Raw genomic sequence first — 14954 nt, 5'->3', positions numbered from 1 at the left:
GCCCCTGCGGGCTGGGGGGCCGCAGAGTGCTGGGCAGGTTGAGGGTCCCCAGCGTGCCCCTTCTCCCAAGCAACCTGGGGGTCCGTGGGGTGCTCCTTCTTCCAGGTAAGTTGAAGGTCCGCAGGGTGCTCCTTCTCCTGGGTGAGCTGGGGGCCATGGGTGCCCCTTCACCTGGACAGGTTGGGGGTCCCCAGCGTGCCCCTTCTCCTAAGCAACCTGGGGGTCCGTGGGGTGCCCCTTCTTCTAGGTAAGTTGAAGGTCTGCAGGGTGCTCCTTCCCCTGGGTGAGCTGGGGGTCCACGGGGTGCCCCTGCTCCCAGGCAACCTGGGGGTCTGTGGGATGCCCCCTCTCCTGGGCAGGCTGGGCTTCCATGGGGTGCCCCTTCTCCCAGGTAGGCTGGAGGTCCACAGGGTGCTCCTTTTCTCTGGTGAGCTGCGGGTCCACGGGGTGTCCCTTCTCCTGGGCAAGTTGGGGGTCCATGGGGTGCCCCTTCTCCCAGGTAGGCTGGAGGTCCACAGGGTGCTCCTTTTCTCTGGTGAGCTGCGGGTCCACGGGGTGTCCCTTCTCCTGGGCAAGTTGGGGGTCCATGGGGTGCCCCTTCTTCCAGGTAGGTTGGAGGTCCATGCAGTGTCCCTTCTCCTGGGCAGGTTGGGGTCCACGGGGTGCTCCTTCCCCTGGGGAAGGTGGGACGCCCCTTCTCCCTGTCATCCACCTAGCTGGCAGTATCAAGGGTCTGAAATTTCTGCCGCAGGTTCCTGACGAGGCCGTGGCGAGGGGGCTCGGGTGTGTCGGGGGGCTCAGGGCAGCGTCGCCGGTACTCCTCGGAGGCTTGGTAAGCTTTGCAGCGCTCCACCACCGCCTTCAAGCAGATCTTCTCCCGGGTGGTGGGCGAGCGGATCTGCACATAGGTGGGGGGCTCGGCGGGGGCCGGTAGCCGCTCCAGCACCAGCACCTGCTGCCCGGGGCCCAGGGGCGCCTCCGCCGCCACCCACAGTGCCCCGTCGCTGCCATGCCGTGCCGGCACTGGCCCGGGGGTGCTGGGCCCCCCACCCGCCTCGGCGCTGCGGCTCCGGCCGCTGCCCCGCTCCTTCTCGGCCGGCCGGCCACCCCGGCACGGCCCCTCGGGTGCCGAGCGGCTGCGGCTCACCAGCGGGGGCCGTGGGGCGCCGAAACGGGCACGAAGCTCCCGCACGTCGGGCCAGGCGAAGGGCTCAGCACTGCCGGGGCTCGGGGGGCTGCGGGGGACACCTGGGGAGGGCAACGCCGCCGGCCCCCTGCCCTGTGGTACAGCCACCGAGGGGGTGCTGGCACACGGGTCCCCTTCCTCTGGTTGCACCGGGATGCGTCGGGTACCAGCGCGGCGGCTCTTGATGCGGAGGCTGTACTGCCGCGCTAGCTGGTACACCTTGGTGCCGGGGTGCTGGGGGGTCAGTAGCAGCTGCGGCGGTGGCCCGACCGGTGGCCCCTCGCCCGCAGCACCCAGGTCATCCTCCTCCAGGATGAGCAGCGGCTCAGGGGGCTGCAGCCCGTTCTCCCGGCACGGCTCCTCCGGTGCTGCCTTGGGCCCCTCCGGCGCCGGCTGGGCAGGGGGCTCGGGGCTTGCTGGGGGCCGGGGGAGGCCATTGAGGCGGGAGACGGAGCTTCGCACCAGCCCCTTGGGGATGAAGGAGAGGCTCTCGCGGCGGCGGACGCTGAAGTCCACGTCCCGGTGCTCGGCGTGGCCGTAGTAGCTCTTGATCTTGTCGAGGAGCAGGCGGTCCCGGCTGGAGAGCAGTGACTCCCGGCGGGCTCCGGCAAGGGGCTCGGGCGAGGGGATGGTGCTGCGGGACCCCCCGGGCTCCCCAGCATCGAGCGGGGGGCCGCCGTCCAGGCTGAGGGCACTGCCGCTGCGGCTGGCCAGCCGTCCCGCCGGCCCCTCCAGCGCCAGGCTGCTGCGGCGGGAGAAGCTGCCGCCGCCGCCGAAGCGCTCGGCAATGACGCTGGCCTGGTCCAGCACCGAGGGTGGCAGGATGCTATCAGCGGCTCCATCTTCTTCTTCCTCCTCCTCCTCCTCACTGCTCAGCCCCTGCAAATCCTCTGCAGCGCGCTCCTGCTCCCCCTCCCCGCCAGGCAGCACCGGCACCGGGGTCCCCGCTGAGGACGGGGCTTCGGGTGCCCCCAGCCCCACGGGGTGCTCCGCGGTGCTGCCGGCCTGCGGAGAGGTGGGTGGGTGGGTGCTGGGTCCCCCGGGAGCCCAGGGTAGGGGCTGCAGGGCCGCACTGACCTTCTCGCAGCTCCCCGGCCCCCAGCTGCTCGGCCGTTTGGGTCCCTCTGGCACCGGTGGTTGCCCCCCAGCCTGGGCGAGAGTAAATGTGGGGTGTCATGGGCTGGGGGGGGACCCTCAAGCTGCTGCGAGCAGGACTGCTGCTGGAGGCGAGTCCTAGCCAAGCCATGGCTGAGGAGCCCGCAGCAGCCCCAGCAGCAACACAGGGTGCCCCAGGAAAGATTCAGAGTGCCCTGGGAGCAACACAGGGTGCCCCAGGAGTGATGTGGGGTGCCTTGGGAGCGATGCTGAGTGCCCTGGGTAGCAGGGCACACTGGTGGCCCTCCCTGGGGTTTAGGGGGGTGAAGTAGGTACCTGCTCCTCCTGGGGCTCCACTGGCAAGTCCCCGGCCCCAAGCAGCTCTTCCTGGCGGTCCTTGCCCAAAGCCTCCTCCTCCTCTTCCTCTTCCTCTTCTTCCTCCTCCACCACGTCCTCAGCCGCTGTCCAGGCTCTGGGGTGCTGGGGGGGCTCCCCCATCTCCAGGAGAGCCCCGTCGCTGCCAGCGTGCTACTCGGGGGTGAGCGCTGGGCTCAGTGCCCCGTGCCCCTCCAGCAAGCGGCGTGCTAGGGCTGGGGGGCACCGGGCACCCCAACCCACCCTGCGCCCCGGCCTTACCTTGAGCCCTGCCAGCCAGGAGAGAGAAACACGGAGGTTAGGGGGGGCAGCACCCAAAATTTCCCCCCCCCAGCCCCTGGCCCTCCTCCGCCCGCCCTGCCGGTGCCAGCGGCCATGCCGGCTCACCTTGCTCACCCAGCTGCCGCAGGATCTGCTTGGCGGGCTCTGCGGAGAGAAGCCGGGCATCCAAATTGGGCAACAGTAGCATCGTGCCCACGTCCCCCAGCCTGTCCCCAGCCCCGCCGGCATCCCCAGCCTGGCACCCAGCCTCCAGCCCCCCACCCCAGCTGGTGTCCCCCATCCCCACCGGCGTCCGCACCCGACTGCCTGCGCCCCATGTGCCCGTGCAGCTGGTCTGGCAGCGTCTCCGTGCGGTCCCGGTGCTCGAAGGGCTCTGCGGGGACAGGGACACCCGTCGGTGCCGGCACCTGGCGCCCACCGTCCCCACGGCCATCGGCGCAACCTGGCAGCAGCTTCACCCCAGGGAAGGGATGGCGGCAGCGGGGACATCAGGGATGCGCGGCTCTCACCGGACTGCCGGCGGCCCTGGCGCAGCTCGGCGGCGGTGTCACCCAGGGGCTGGCAGGACCAGCTCTTCTTCAGGTGCTCGGGGCTGCAGCGGGGCAGGCGCGGGGGGTCTGCGGGCACAGCGGGTGACACTGGGTGACGGGGAGGACACGCGAGGGCAGGGAGGGGACCATGGGGCGCTGGCGGCACTCACAGAACAAGTCCATCTCCAGGATGGCTTCTTTAGCCTGGGGCAGAGGGGAGATAGAGATGGGGGGTGAAGCTGGGGTGCAGCCGCCCCCCCTCGCCATGCGGGGGTGACCCCAGTGCCACCACGGTGCCTGTCCCGCTCTGCCCTCACCTTCTGGGGGATGATGGCATGGTGGTTCTCCAGGATCAGCCGCTTGATGTGGTGAGTCCACAGGCGCTTCTCCTCCACGCTTTTGGCCTGGGGGGGGGACAGGGAGGGTGGTGAGGCTGGGGGGGGGGTCCCTAGGGTGCCCCCCACCCTGTGCCCCCCCTACCTGCAGGCTGTGCTGCTGCTTGCCGTGTTTGTAGTGAGCCAGGCTGAAGCAAAGTGAGTCCCTCGTGCTCTCGATCAGCATCAGCGAGGAACACTGTGGGCAGAGGCCGTCAGCCCCCCAGGCATCCCCCTGGGCCCCCCATCCCTGGCACCACCCCGGGCTCCCCATCCCCTGCACCCCTCTAGTCGCCCATCGCCAGCACCCATCGGGCCCCCCCATCGCCAGCACCCACCGGGATGTGGCTCTTGTAGACGTAGTGATCACCGCGACGTTTGGTGATGAGGAGGGTCTTGTCGAAGAGGAAGACAGCGCGCTCGTGGCGCACCCGCTGCACCCGGAAGGTGCCCTCCAGCACCAGCTCCCCGTAGCTGGTCAGGTCCGGCCCCTTCCAGCCCAGCAGCAGTGACTGGATCTCCTGCGCGAGTCCGCGGGGACGGGTGCATCAGGTCACCTGCCGCCGCCGCGGTGGTGCCCGTCCGGTGCCACCTGCCACGCCGCCGGCGCTCACCTGCTGGCGGATGGCGTGTTCATGCTTGCGCTTCATGTCGTTGATGTACCAGGCGACGCAGGTCATGGTGTCGATGGCCTCCAGCACCACCTCGTAGTCGTCCCCCGACTTGTGCTCAAAGTGCTTGGCGATCTCCTGTTGGCAAAAGGTGCGGTGTTGGGGCAGCGCCAACGGGGCTGTGGTGCCCGGTGCCGGGGGTGTGCCATGCCGAGGGACCGGGCTGTGCCATGAGCCTGTGCTACGCTGGGTATGTGCACTGTGCCAGGGAAATGTGCCATGCCGGGTGCCTGTGTTGTGCCAGGGAACCAGGCTGTGCCAGGGAGATGTGCCGTGCTGGGTGTCTGCACCATGCCACGCCCCAAACTGTGCTAAGTGCCTGTGCCGTGCCATGAGCTCACACCGTGCCGGGTGCCCAGACTATGCTGGGTGCCCATGCAATGCCAGGAGACCAGGCTGTGCCAGGGAGATGTGCCGTGCTGAGTGACCATGCCATGCCATCCCCCAGACTGTGCCAAGTGCCTGTGCCGTGCCATGAGCTCACACCCTGCTGGGTGCCCAGGCTGTGCCAGGGAAATGTGCCACACCAGGCGCCCAGGCAGTGCCATGCTGGGCACCCATGCTGAGCTGGGTACCTGGACCGTGCCAGGGAACGTGCTGTGCCGGGTGCCCGGGCTGTGCCGGCTGCCTGCGCCACATCAGCTGCCTGAACCGTGCCAGGAACTCATGCTCCGCCACATCCCCGTGCCATGCCAGGCACCCAGACCATGCTGGGTGCCAGTACCCTGCCAGGTGCCCACGCCATGCCACATGCCCGCACCGCGCCAGGCGCCGGCTCACCTGGAGCAGCAGGTGGTACTTGAGGATCCTCTGGACAGGCTTGAGCAGGTAGGCACCGAGGGGCAGCGCGTGCCGCAGCCGCTCCTGGCACTCGCGGAGGAACCGAGCCTGCGGCTTGCTCCTCATGCACTCAGCCAGCGCTGCCACCGAGCTGCGGGCAGGGAGCGGGCTCAGCCCCCTGCCCGCCCCCCTGCCCGCCCGCGCCCTCCCCGACTCACCTGGGGTAGTTGTTGCAGTACTGGGTGTAGATGGCAAACTCCTGGCTCTGCGGGCAAGGGGAGAGCGCGGTGAGAGCCCGGCACGGCCCCCCGGTGCCCCCCCCGGTGCCCCCCGCCATGCCCATCCTTACCCGGGTGACGAAGCAGACGGCCACGGCCACGGGGTCGCTGGCGCAGCTCTCCAGGTTTTGCAGCAGGGTGCTGGGGGGGACAGAGGGGACAGGGTGACGGCAGCCCCCCACCAGCCGCGGGACGGGGTGGCACCGGCTGTGCCACGCCGGCGGCACCGGGAGCACCCACCTGCTGAGCTCGTAGATGTCCTCGATGTTGCCGAAAAGCGCGCTGACCTGCTCCGGCCGCAGCACCGGCTCCTCCGCATCGATGATCTTGCCCAGGTAACCCTGCCGGGCACCCACGGTTGGCGGTAGTGGCACCGGCGCAACCAACCAGGCCCCCAAAACCCCATCCGAGGGCTGTTGTCCCCCCGGCGCTCACCTCCACGATGCTGCGCAGGTCGCGGGCGTAGGTGCGCTCCGACTCCACGATCTCCAGCACCACCCGCCCCAGGTAGCTGGGCTCGGCCCCGGGGCCACCGAAAGGTGCCAGGGGGTGCCCGCCGCGGGCACCCGGCCACCCCCCGGGGGAAGCGTTGTTGTTGCTGTTGCGCAGCCCCTCAGCCCATGGCTCGGCCCCGCCGCCGGCCGGCTCCTCCATAGCGCGGCCGGGCTCCGGCACCGGGCTCAGGGCAGGGTGCTGCAGGCAGGTGGGCACCGGCATGCCGGCATCCCCTGGCACCGGCAGGGCACAGGGCGGGTCTGGGGGGGAGAGCGGTGTGGTTAGGGGGTGCAGACACCCCCCAAGGTCCAGGCAGCATTTGGGGCCAAGGGGGGCTCACACCCCCCTCACGGTGAAGAGCCCCTGGGGTTGACCTGACGGCCAAACCCTCCAGGGAGCAGGGTGCCAGCATCCCCCAACCCCCAAAATCCCCGGCTACGGCTCGGCCGAGGCAGGATACAGCCTGGCAGGATCCTGGCACAGCCCATCGAGGCCTCCCACCTGTGGAGGTCCCCAAATTCGGGGGTTCGCCCTGCCCTTACCCCAGAGCCGGGCAATGCGCCCCAGCAGCCGGGGGCCGTGCTCCCGGAGGAAGAGGTACCCCAGCGGAACCAGCGCCATCGCCGCGTTGAGCTCCCACCCGCCGGCACCCTGCGTCGGGGCCGTGCGTCACCGCCGCGCCCACGGGACACCTTCCCGGTGAGCTCAGCGCCGGCTCACCCTTCCGGACCAACGGTGCCACCGGCCGCTCCCCCACAGCACCGGGATCCTCCCGTGCCACCAAAACCGCTTGGTGCCGCCAACCCGGTTGGGGCACCCGAAAACTGGCCGCCGGCGGCAAGGTGTGCCAGAGCGGCAAGGGCTCGCCGACATGCTTTTTGGCAGAGGGACAGTTTGCGGCAGGGCACCGAGCCCGCTCACCCCAGCAGGCGGGTGGCCCTGGGGACGATGACCTTCAGCTGGGCCACGTGCTGGCGGTGGGGCCGCCCAAGCCCCCCGGCACTGGGGGTGCCGGCACCGAACCGGTCAGGCCGGTTCCTGCCAGCTCCTCCCTGCACCCGCCATGCCGCACGGCCTGGCTCCCGCCGCCGCCCTCCCCACAGCTTTCCCGCGCAAGCCAGGAGCACCCCAAAAACCCACCGCGGTGCCCCCCAAGCAGGGCCCAGCCCCACATCCCCAGGCTGTGCCGCAGCCCAGGTCCCCAGGTGCCGGCACGACTGGCTCTGCCGTGGGGCACCCCCTCGGCACCCCGGCTCTGGGGGATTTGGGGAGCAGCCCCCCCAAACCCCAAATCTTTCAGCCTTGCCCCAGCCCCATGGCCACCTCGTCCAGGGGGGACCCAGCCCCATGGCCACCCCGTACCACCAGGGACACCGGGGCCAAGAGTCCAACCCCCATCCCCACCCATGACCGGGTCCCTGCCAGGGGACAAGAGGGGACGCCTGGGTGGCACTGGGGTGCAGACAGGGGCACGGCTCACCCCCTGCCCGGCACAGGGGGACAGTGCCCCGGTACCCACGGGGGGTCCCCCACGTGATGCCCAGCCGGGGATTTGCGGCCACCACGGCTCGTCCCCAAAGGCCGCCCCCGGCCGCCCTAATCCGCTCAGCGCGCTGGGATTACGGCACCGGCCCCACGTCACAGGGACGGTGGCCACTCGCCTCGGCCCTCTGGCCACCGCCAGCCCGCCCCACCGGGCAGGGGGGGTTTATCCTCTTCCCCCCCAGCGCCCCCGCGGTGGGCACGCGGCCGGCCAGGGCCCCCGGGCTCCCGCCTGCCGCCTTGTCTGTGCGGGGATTAGCCCTGACCTTCACCCCCGGCGGGAAGGGCTGCTCCCCCCAACCCCCCCGAGCTGGGGGCTGCCGGAGGCCCTGGGCACCCCCAGCCCTGCTGTGGGGGCTGGGAGACCCCCCCCGGGTGCCGAACTGGATGGGGCCCCCGGGTGCTGCCGGCGGCACAGACGAGGACCCCGGGGGCTTCTGGCCGGCTCTGGCACGGTGGGTCCCCAAAACTCCCCAGCATGGGGAAACTGAGGCAGGGGCCGGGGCTGTGCCGAGCCGCCGGTGCCGGTGAGAGGAAGGTGGGATTTTCTCCCCACCACGGGATCGCCGGCCCCGTTGCACATTCCTGCACGGGAGACGGGGAGCGAGGCACGGCCCACGGTGCTTTCCCAGGGCCCTGGCACGGCACGGCACGCCGGGAGAGGAGAGGGCGGGCAGGCCGGGGGTGCCGGGCCGGGCAGCCGGCCGAGCGGGGCCGGAGGAGGGCCAGCCTCGTGGAGCCATATAAGGGAAGGCGGTTCACCATTTCCAAGCATTTTCCAGGATCCCAGCGGCCCTGGGAGCGGGGAAGGTCGCTGCCGGCTCCAGGCTCCAGCCCAGCTGCCATGGCTCGGCGCGGCCGCGGCCGTCGCTCCCGGCCCCGGCTGGCACCGCCGGTGCCCAGTGGGCACAAGCTGGGTGCTGGCACCCCTGCCCGCAGCATCGTGGTGCCGCAGGTGGTCCGGCACAACGGGGCCCCCCGTGCCACAGCAGAGTGACCCCACACCACGGCAGCAGTGATGCCGTGCCTGGGTGGGACCAGAGCTTGTGCTGGCGGTGCCGCACTCCCAGGACACGGCGGCATCGACTCCATGGGGCTGCCAAAGCCTCTTAGTGCCCGGCACCCGTGGCGTCCTGTGTGGCCGGCAGCCACCTAATCCCACCGGATGGGCACAGGGCACCCCCACCCCACACGCGGCTGGGGGTCCCGGTGCGGTACCCCCGTCCCAGCCCCCCAGCACACACCTGGGGGTCACCCCACACGCCGCAGCCTCTGTCCTGCACCCCTGGCTGGTCCCTGGGTCCCCCCCAGCCCCATGGCTGCCTGCCCCAGGCGTCTCCCAGCACCCCCAGGACCCGTGGTCCCCTGCCCTGCCCTGGGACCCACGACCCTGCCCCATGGCTCGCCAGGACCCTCCACCCCCACGCTCCCTCCAGCACCCATGGCTTCTGCCCCACTGGGACCCACGGCCCTGGGCACCCCGGGAACCCAGCGCTCCCGCCCCATGGGGACCCGCAGCTCCTGCCCCACCGAGACACATGGCGCTGGCCCCACCAGCACCCGCAGTGCTGGGCACCCAGGGACCCACAGCTCCCTGTCCCACTGCCGCCCACAGCACCGGGCACTCTGGGCCCCACAGCTCCCTGTCCCACCAGGACCCATGGATCCTGCTTCATGGGGATGCAACGGCTCCCGCCCCACCAGGACCCACGGATCCTGCTCCACCGGGACACAACAGCTCCCGCCCCACCGGGACCCACGGATCCTGCTCCACCGGGACACAACGGCTCCCGCCCCGCTGGCACCCACGGCGCTGGGCACCCCCGTGACCCACAGCGCCCGCTCCACCGGCACCCACGGCTCCCACGCCACCACCCACCCACGGTGCTGGCCACCCCCGGGGACCCCCATCTCCCGCCCCACCGCGGTCCCACGGCTCCTACTCCACCGGGACCGACATCTCCCACCCCGCGGGGACCCCCGGCTCCCTCCCCACCGGGGACCCCGACCGCCGCTCACGCCGCCTCCCGTTCCCGCCGGCGCGCCCCGTCGCCGCGCGCCCCCGTTCCCGCCGGCGCGCCGCGCTCACCGCGCCTCGCCGCCGCCGCCGTTGCCGCCGCCCCGGCCCGGCCCGGCCGTGCCCGCAGGAAGCGGCGGGAGAAGCCCCGGGGGCGGGGACTGCGGCCGCCCCGCCCGGGCCGCTCCGGCATCGCCCCGGCCCCCGCCCGATCCCGGACGCCGTCCCGGACACGGTCCCGCAACAAGGCCGGGAGCCGTCCCGGTGCAGTCCCGGTGCAGTCCCGGTACGGTTCTGGCACTGTCCCGGCTTGCACCGAGACACGGCGTGGGGGGAGCCCGCACCCACCGGGGCTCCCCACGGGGATGTGGGCACCCTGCGGGGTCCCTGCGCCGGCCACGGGCACCGCCGGCTCCCCGCCCGAGGGAGAACGGGGACCCCGTGGGGTCCCATCCCCAGGGGACGCGGGCACCCGTGGGCTCCCTGCCCCGTGGGGCGGCTGCCGCTGGCCACGGGGCCACCACCGCCACGGGGCCGATGTGGGGCACCGTGAGTGGGACCCCACCGTGGGGCCGGGGCAGCGCGGGTGCCCACGGGCAGGGGTGCACCCAGCGTGTCCCCGCCGTCACCACGTCTGCCCCTTCCCTCGCCTGCGCCCAGCTCGGCCCCGGCACAGCACTGCCTCCCTGCCACGTCTGCCACCCCGCGAGCCCCGAAAGCCGCCGGCTCCCCGTGGGTCCCACTGCGCCCCGGGGTGCTCCGAGCCCCCCAGATAACGCAGGAGCCCCCGGCCCACGCGCGGCACCCCGGTGCCCCGTGGCACCTGCCGCCGCCAGAATGGGGCCATTCTGCAGGCGGGCGGCCAGGCGCCTTGTGCCGCCGGCGCTGGGCTCCAGCTCAAAGGCAGGATTGTTCGGGGCCGGCTGCCCCCGGCGCGGCGTGCCCAGCCGGGCCCCCGGCGCACGGCATCACACGCGGCATCACCGGGTCAGTGGGGCTGAGGGGTCCCCGCCGCCCTCGCCGGCACGCCGACACGTGCTCCGCCAGTGGCCGGGCCATGGTGTGCCCGGCACATGCCGCACCGTGGCCAGGGCACGGCCGGGCAGGCGGCCGCTGGGTCCTTCGCCGGGCCGAGGCGCAGGGGACAGGCGGGTGCCGGAGGCCGGCACGGTGGGTGCCGGCGGTGCGGTGCCCGGCCGGGCGGGCGTGGGAAGGTGGCGTCTGGGCACGGCTGCTGGCGGTGCAGGCGGCAGCACCCAATGCGGGCCGGGGCGGTGGGTGCTGCCTGGGGGGGACATGGGGCTGCTCAGGTGCCCCTGACCCGGACCCTGGCCTGGGCCCCGGGGCCCTGCCCCTCTCCCCATGCAGCCTCCCCAGATCCCCTCCCTCTCCCCAGACCCCCTCTCCCCAGACCCTCTCCCCAAATCCCCTCCCCAAACCCCCTCCCCAAACAACCCTCCCCAAACCCCTCTCCCCAATCCCCCCAACCCTTCCTCTCTCCCCAAACCCCTCTCCCCAAATCCCCCATCCCCAAATCCCCCTCCCAATCCCCCCTCCCCTCTCCCCAAATCCCCCCTCCCCAAATCCTCCTCCCCTCCCCAAACCCTCTCCCCTTCCTCCTTCCCCTCCTCTCTCCCCAAATCCCCCTCCCCTCCCCAAATCCCCCCTCCCCAAATCCCCTCTCCCCTCCCCAAACACCCCTCCCCAATCCCCCCTCCCCGCCCCAAATCCCCCCTCCCCAATCCCCCTCCCCCTCCCCAAATCCCCCCTCCCCTCCCCAAACCCCCCTCTCCAAATCCCCCCTCCCCTCTCCCCAAATCCCCCCCAACCCCCCTCCCCAATCTCCCTCCCCTCTCCCCAAATCCCCCCTCCCCTCCCCAATCCCCCCTCTCCAAATCCCCCCTCCCCTCTGCCCAAATCCCCCCTCCCCTCCCCAGGCCCCTTCCCACCTCTTGCCCCCCTCCGCCCGCCCACCAGGGGGCGCTGCAGCACTCACCCCCCCAAGCCCCGCCCCTCCCCGTCACCCCCCGCGCCTCCCTTTCCCGTGATGCCCCGCGCGGGCGAGGCGGGAAGGCGGGCGGCCAAGATGGCGGCGGGGTTGGCGGAGAGGAGCTGCCTGGAGCTCAACGCGGCGGCTCGGGGCCCACCGCGACGGCCTCGGGAAGTGGTTTTTAACCCGCCGGGAACGGCTCCGCTTCCCGTAGGTCGCTACGGGGACAGCGCCGGTGGTTTCTGTTACCAGGAGAGCGCGCAGCTCGCTGCCGCCACAAGGAACCGCTTCGTGCGGTGGTGAGTGCGGGCCCTGGGTCGGGCTCAGTCGCCGAGGGGGGCCGCCCCCGGGCCCGGTTGATTCCCCCCCTGCTCCGACCCGCCTCTCCCCGCCTCGCTGCGCCCACCCTCCTCACACCTTCCCCGGTCTCTTCCCTCAGGACCACATCGGGAGACACTGTGGAGCTGGTGGAAGAATCTCTGGACGTCAACCTGCTGAACAATGCCGTCCGCTTCCGCATCCAAGGTTGTCCGTTTTTACCGGGTGGCGTACATCTCTGCGAAGTGCAGAGCCACTTGGTCGTCTTGCTGATCACCGCGCAGACGGTGCATCGCTTGCTCCTGCCGCATCCCGCCCGCATGTACCGCAGCGTGAGTACCAGGGTGGCCCGCTCCATGCTGGCAGAAAAGGACCTAGGGGTGTTGGTCGCTGAACGCGAGCCAGCAGTGTGCCCAGGTGGCCAAGAAGGCCACTAGCACCCTGGCTTGTATCAGGAATAGTGTGGCCAGCAGGACTGGGACAGTGATCATCTCCCTGTGCTGGGCACTGGTGAGGCCGCCCCTCGAGTGCTGTGCTCGGCGCTGGGCCCCTCACCCCACGAAGGCCATGGAGGGGCTGGAGCGTGGCCAGAGCAGGGCAGCGAGGCTGGGGCAGGGGCTGGAGCCCAAGGCTGGGGAGGAGCGGCTGGGGGAGCTGGGGGGGCTCAGCCTGGAGAAGAGGAGGCTGAGGGGAGCCCTCATCGCTCTCTGCAACTGCCTGAAAGGAGGCTGGAGCCGGGGGGGGTCGGTCTCTTCTCCCCAGGAACAAGCAATGGGACAAGAGGGAACGGCCTCAAGCTGCGCCAGGGCAGGTTTGGGTTGGATATTAGGAAAAATTCCTTCACTGCAAGGGCTGTCAGGCCCTGGCCCAGGCTGCCCAGTGGTGGAGTCCCCATCCCTGGGGGTATTTAAAAGCCGGGGAGATGTGGTGCTCGAGGACATGGTTTAGTCGTGGCCTTGGCAGTGCTGGGTTAACGGTTGGACTCGATCATCTTAAGGGTCTTTTCCAACCTAAACGATTCTGTGATTCTATGCCTGTGTCAGCCACCTGCCTCACTCCTGCCCATCAAGAGCCCTCAGCGAAGCCGCTAAGTGCGTTGCAAAACAGCAAAGGCCTCGGTGTGCTTCTCAGCGTCGGCACAAAGCGCTGCATCCCACCTGTACTGCTTTTGGCCGCGACAGAATTGATTTTGGCTGGGACAGTTAATTTTCATCATACCAGCTTGTGTGGTGCCATGTTTTGGGTTTGTGATGAAAACAGTGTTGATAACACGCTAATAATTTAGCTTTTGTTAAATTTTAGTGTTTATGCAGCCTTGAGGCCTCCTCTGTTTCTCTCTCTGCCCCCACGTGAACAGATTTCGGGGTGTGCAGTGATTTGGGAGGGGGCACAGCCGGGCAGATGACCCGAACTAATCGAAGTGCTGTGCTTGCTGTATAACATCATGGTTGGCAATAAGAGGGAAAAGAGGGTGTTTTTGGGGGGTTAGCCATCTTTTGCTCAGGAACTGGCTGTGTGTCCATCTGCCCAGCCTTTGTGTCCCTTGTTTTGTTTTCTTCTCTCTTCTTCTCCTTGTCCTTCGTTATTAAGCAATTATTTTATTTTTTCAATCTGGAACCCCAGATTTTCTTGCTTTTATTCTTCCTTTCCTCTTCCCCCATCCCGCTCGGGGAGGGGGAGAGTGAGCGTGTGGCTGTGGGCTGCTTCGCTGCCCAGCGGGATTAACCCCCAATGCTGCCCTGTCGCGGGGCTCCACGCAAACCCCTGTCACCACTGTCGTGCCTGTGTCGCATGGGCTGGCTGTAGAAACACTGGAGGTGAGCTACTGGTGGGTAGGAAGCTCGGCTTTTCCTGAGCCCTTTCCAGTTGGGCTGGATTTTTTTTTTCCCTGCCCAGCAGACCGTATACTGGTTTTGGCTGGGATGGAGCTGGTTTTCTTCGCAGCAGCTTATGTGGTGCTGTGCGGTGGATTGCTGACCAAAGCAGAGCTGGGAACGTGCTGCCGCTTGAGCTGTCGCTGCGCAGTGCGTGCACAGCGTCGGGGGGCTTCTCTGTTCCTCGCTCTGCTCCCCAAATGAGCTGGCTGGGGTGGGCGGGAGGCTGGGAAGGGAGACAGCCGCGACAGGGAGGGGACAGTCCCTGTGCCGTGACACCGTGTTCAGCGACACAGGGCAGGGGATTGGGACAGGTGACCGTTGCTTGGGGGCTGGCGGGCCATCAGGCTGCTCGGAGGTGGTGAGGGATCGCCTTGGCATCTCTTGGCTTGGTTTTATTTTATTCTTCCTCTTTCCTTCGCTTGTTAAACCATCTTTATCTTGACCCACGAGTTTTTGCTGCTCTTATTCTCCCGTGCCCTGCTGAGGCCTGCGGTGATAGTGACCTGCCAGCTGGGTCAGTCCACCACGACCGATCCATTTCACAGTGCTGCGGTGGGGATTTGTACCCTGGACTGGAACCTTCCCGTCTTTCCGGAGCCCGTCAGGCTCTCCTGAGTTTTCTGGAAGCCTCTGCACTTTAGTTTCTTACTCTCCAAACTTTTCTAATTCAATTTCTTTATAGATGGTATAAACTGCTAAACTCCAAGTCCTCCGATTCTTGGCCAGGTACAGCAGGTGTGTTCATCAGTGTGGGGTAGTTCTTTATGTGAAAGTGAAAACGGCTGGGGAAAAAAGTCGGATAGGAAAAGCAAGCTGGAAATCTCTCGCTTTGTTTGGAGCTGGATGTGCTCAGACCCCATGCGGGGCAGGCAGAGGCCCTAGGCGTCAGACTGGCAGCGTTTGCCCCAAAGCTGAGGGTGTTTCAGATGTGTGAATGGGGCTCCGATTTCGATGAAAGTCGGTGACGTAACCTGAAATGAGGCTCGGAGGTTGGAGGCGGCTCTGCCGGCGGTCCTGGGGCCCGGCCTTGTGACAATGGGGACAACGTACCCTGTGGAGGTGGGGACTGAGTCCTTCAGAGGGAGGCCTGGCTGTGTTTGTAACCTGCCCTCTGTACACGGCAAGGTACAGAATCTTTATTTCA

At 69.0% G+C, this 14954-nt stretch overlaps 2 protein-coding genes across 3 annotated transcripts in view; one reads left to right on the top strand and one right to left on the bottom strand.

Annotated features, from left to right (window-relative positions):
• Positions 1-103: 103 nt before the first annotated feature.
• On the bottom strand, positions 104-9622 carry PLEKHG3 (pleckstrin homology and RhoGEF domain containing G3). The gene is given in 16 exon segments (XM_087740583.1): positions 104-2335; positions 2618-2925; positions 3044-3082; positions 3237-3311; positions 3448-3555; positions 3639-3672; positions 3786-3872; positions 3949-4041; positions 4181-4363; positions 4457-4591; positions 5294-5444; positions 5512-5558; positions 5643-5712; positions 5812-5912; positions 6007-6326; positions 6609-9622. Coding segments are annotated over 16 exon segments (3453 nt in total). The 5' UTR covers positions 6688-9622; the 3' UTR covers positions 104-712.
• Positions 9623-11697: 2075 nt separating this feature from the next.
• NUP160 (nucleoporin 160) overlaps positions 11698-14954 on the top strand; it is a 29157-nt gene continuing 25900 nt past the window's right edge. For both annotated transcript variants that reach the window (XM_087740498.1, XM_087740487.1), the window contains exons 1-2: positions 11698-11914; positions 12055-12265. In XM_087740498.1, the coding sequence (XP_087596624.1) occupies positions 11712-11914; positions 12055-12265 (414 nt within the window). In that variant the 5' untranslated portion in view covers positions 11698-11711. The remainder of the gene's footprint in view (positions 11915-12054; positions 12266-14954) is intronic.

The sequence above is a fragment of the Nipponia nippon genome, unplaced genomic scaffold (genome assembly GCF_047370975.1).
Source record: "Nipponia nippon isolate SJK-2023a ecotype South Korea unplaced genomic scaffold, ASM4737097v1 scaffold_10, whole genome shotgun sequence".
NCBI classification, from domain to species: Eukaryota; Metazoa; Chordata; class Aves; order Pelecaniformes; family Threskiornithidae; genus Nipponia; species Nipponia nippon.
The sequence above is the reverse complement of the archived record's forward strand: the minus strand, read 5'-3'. Positions and strand labels throughout refer to the sequence as shown.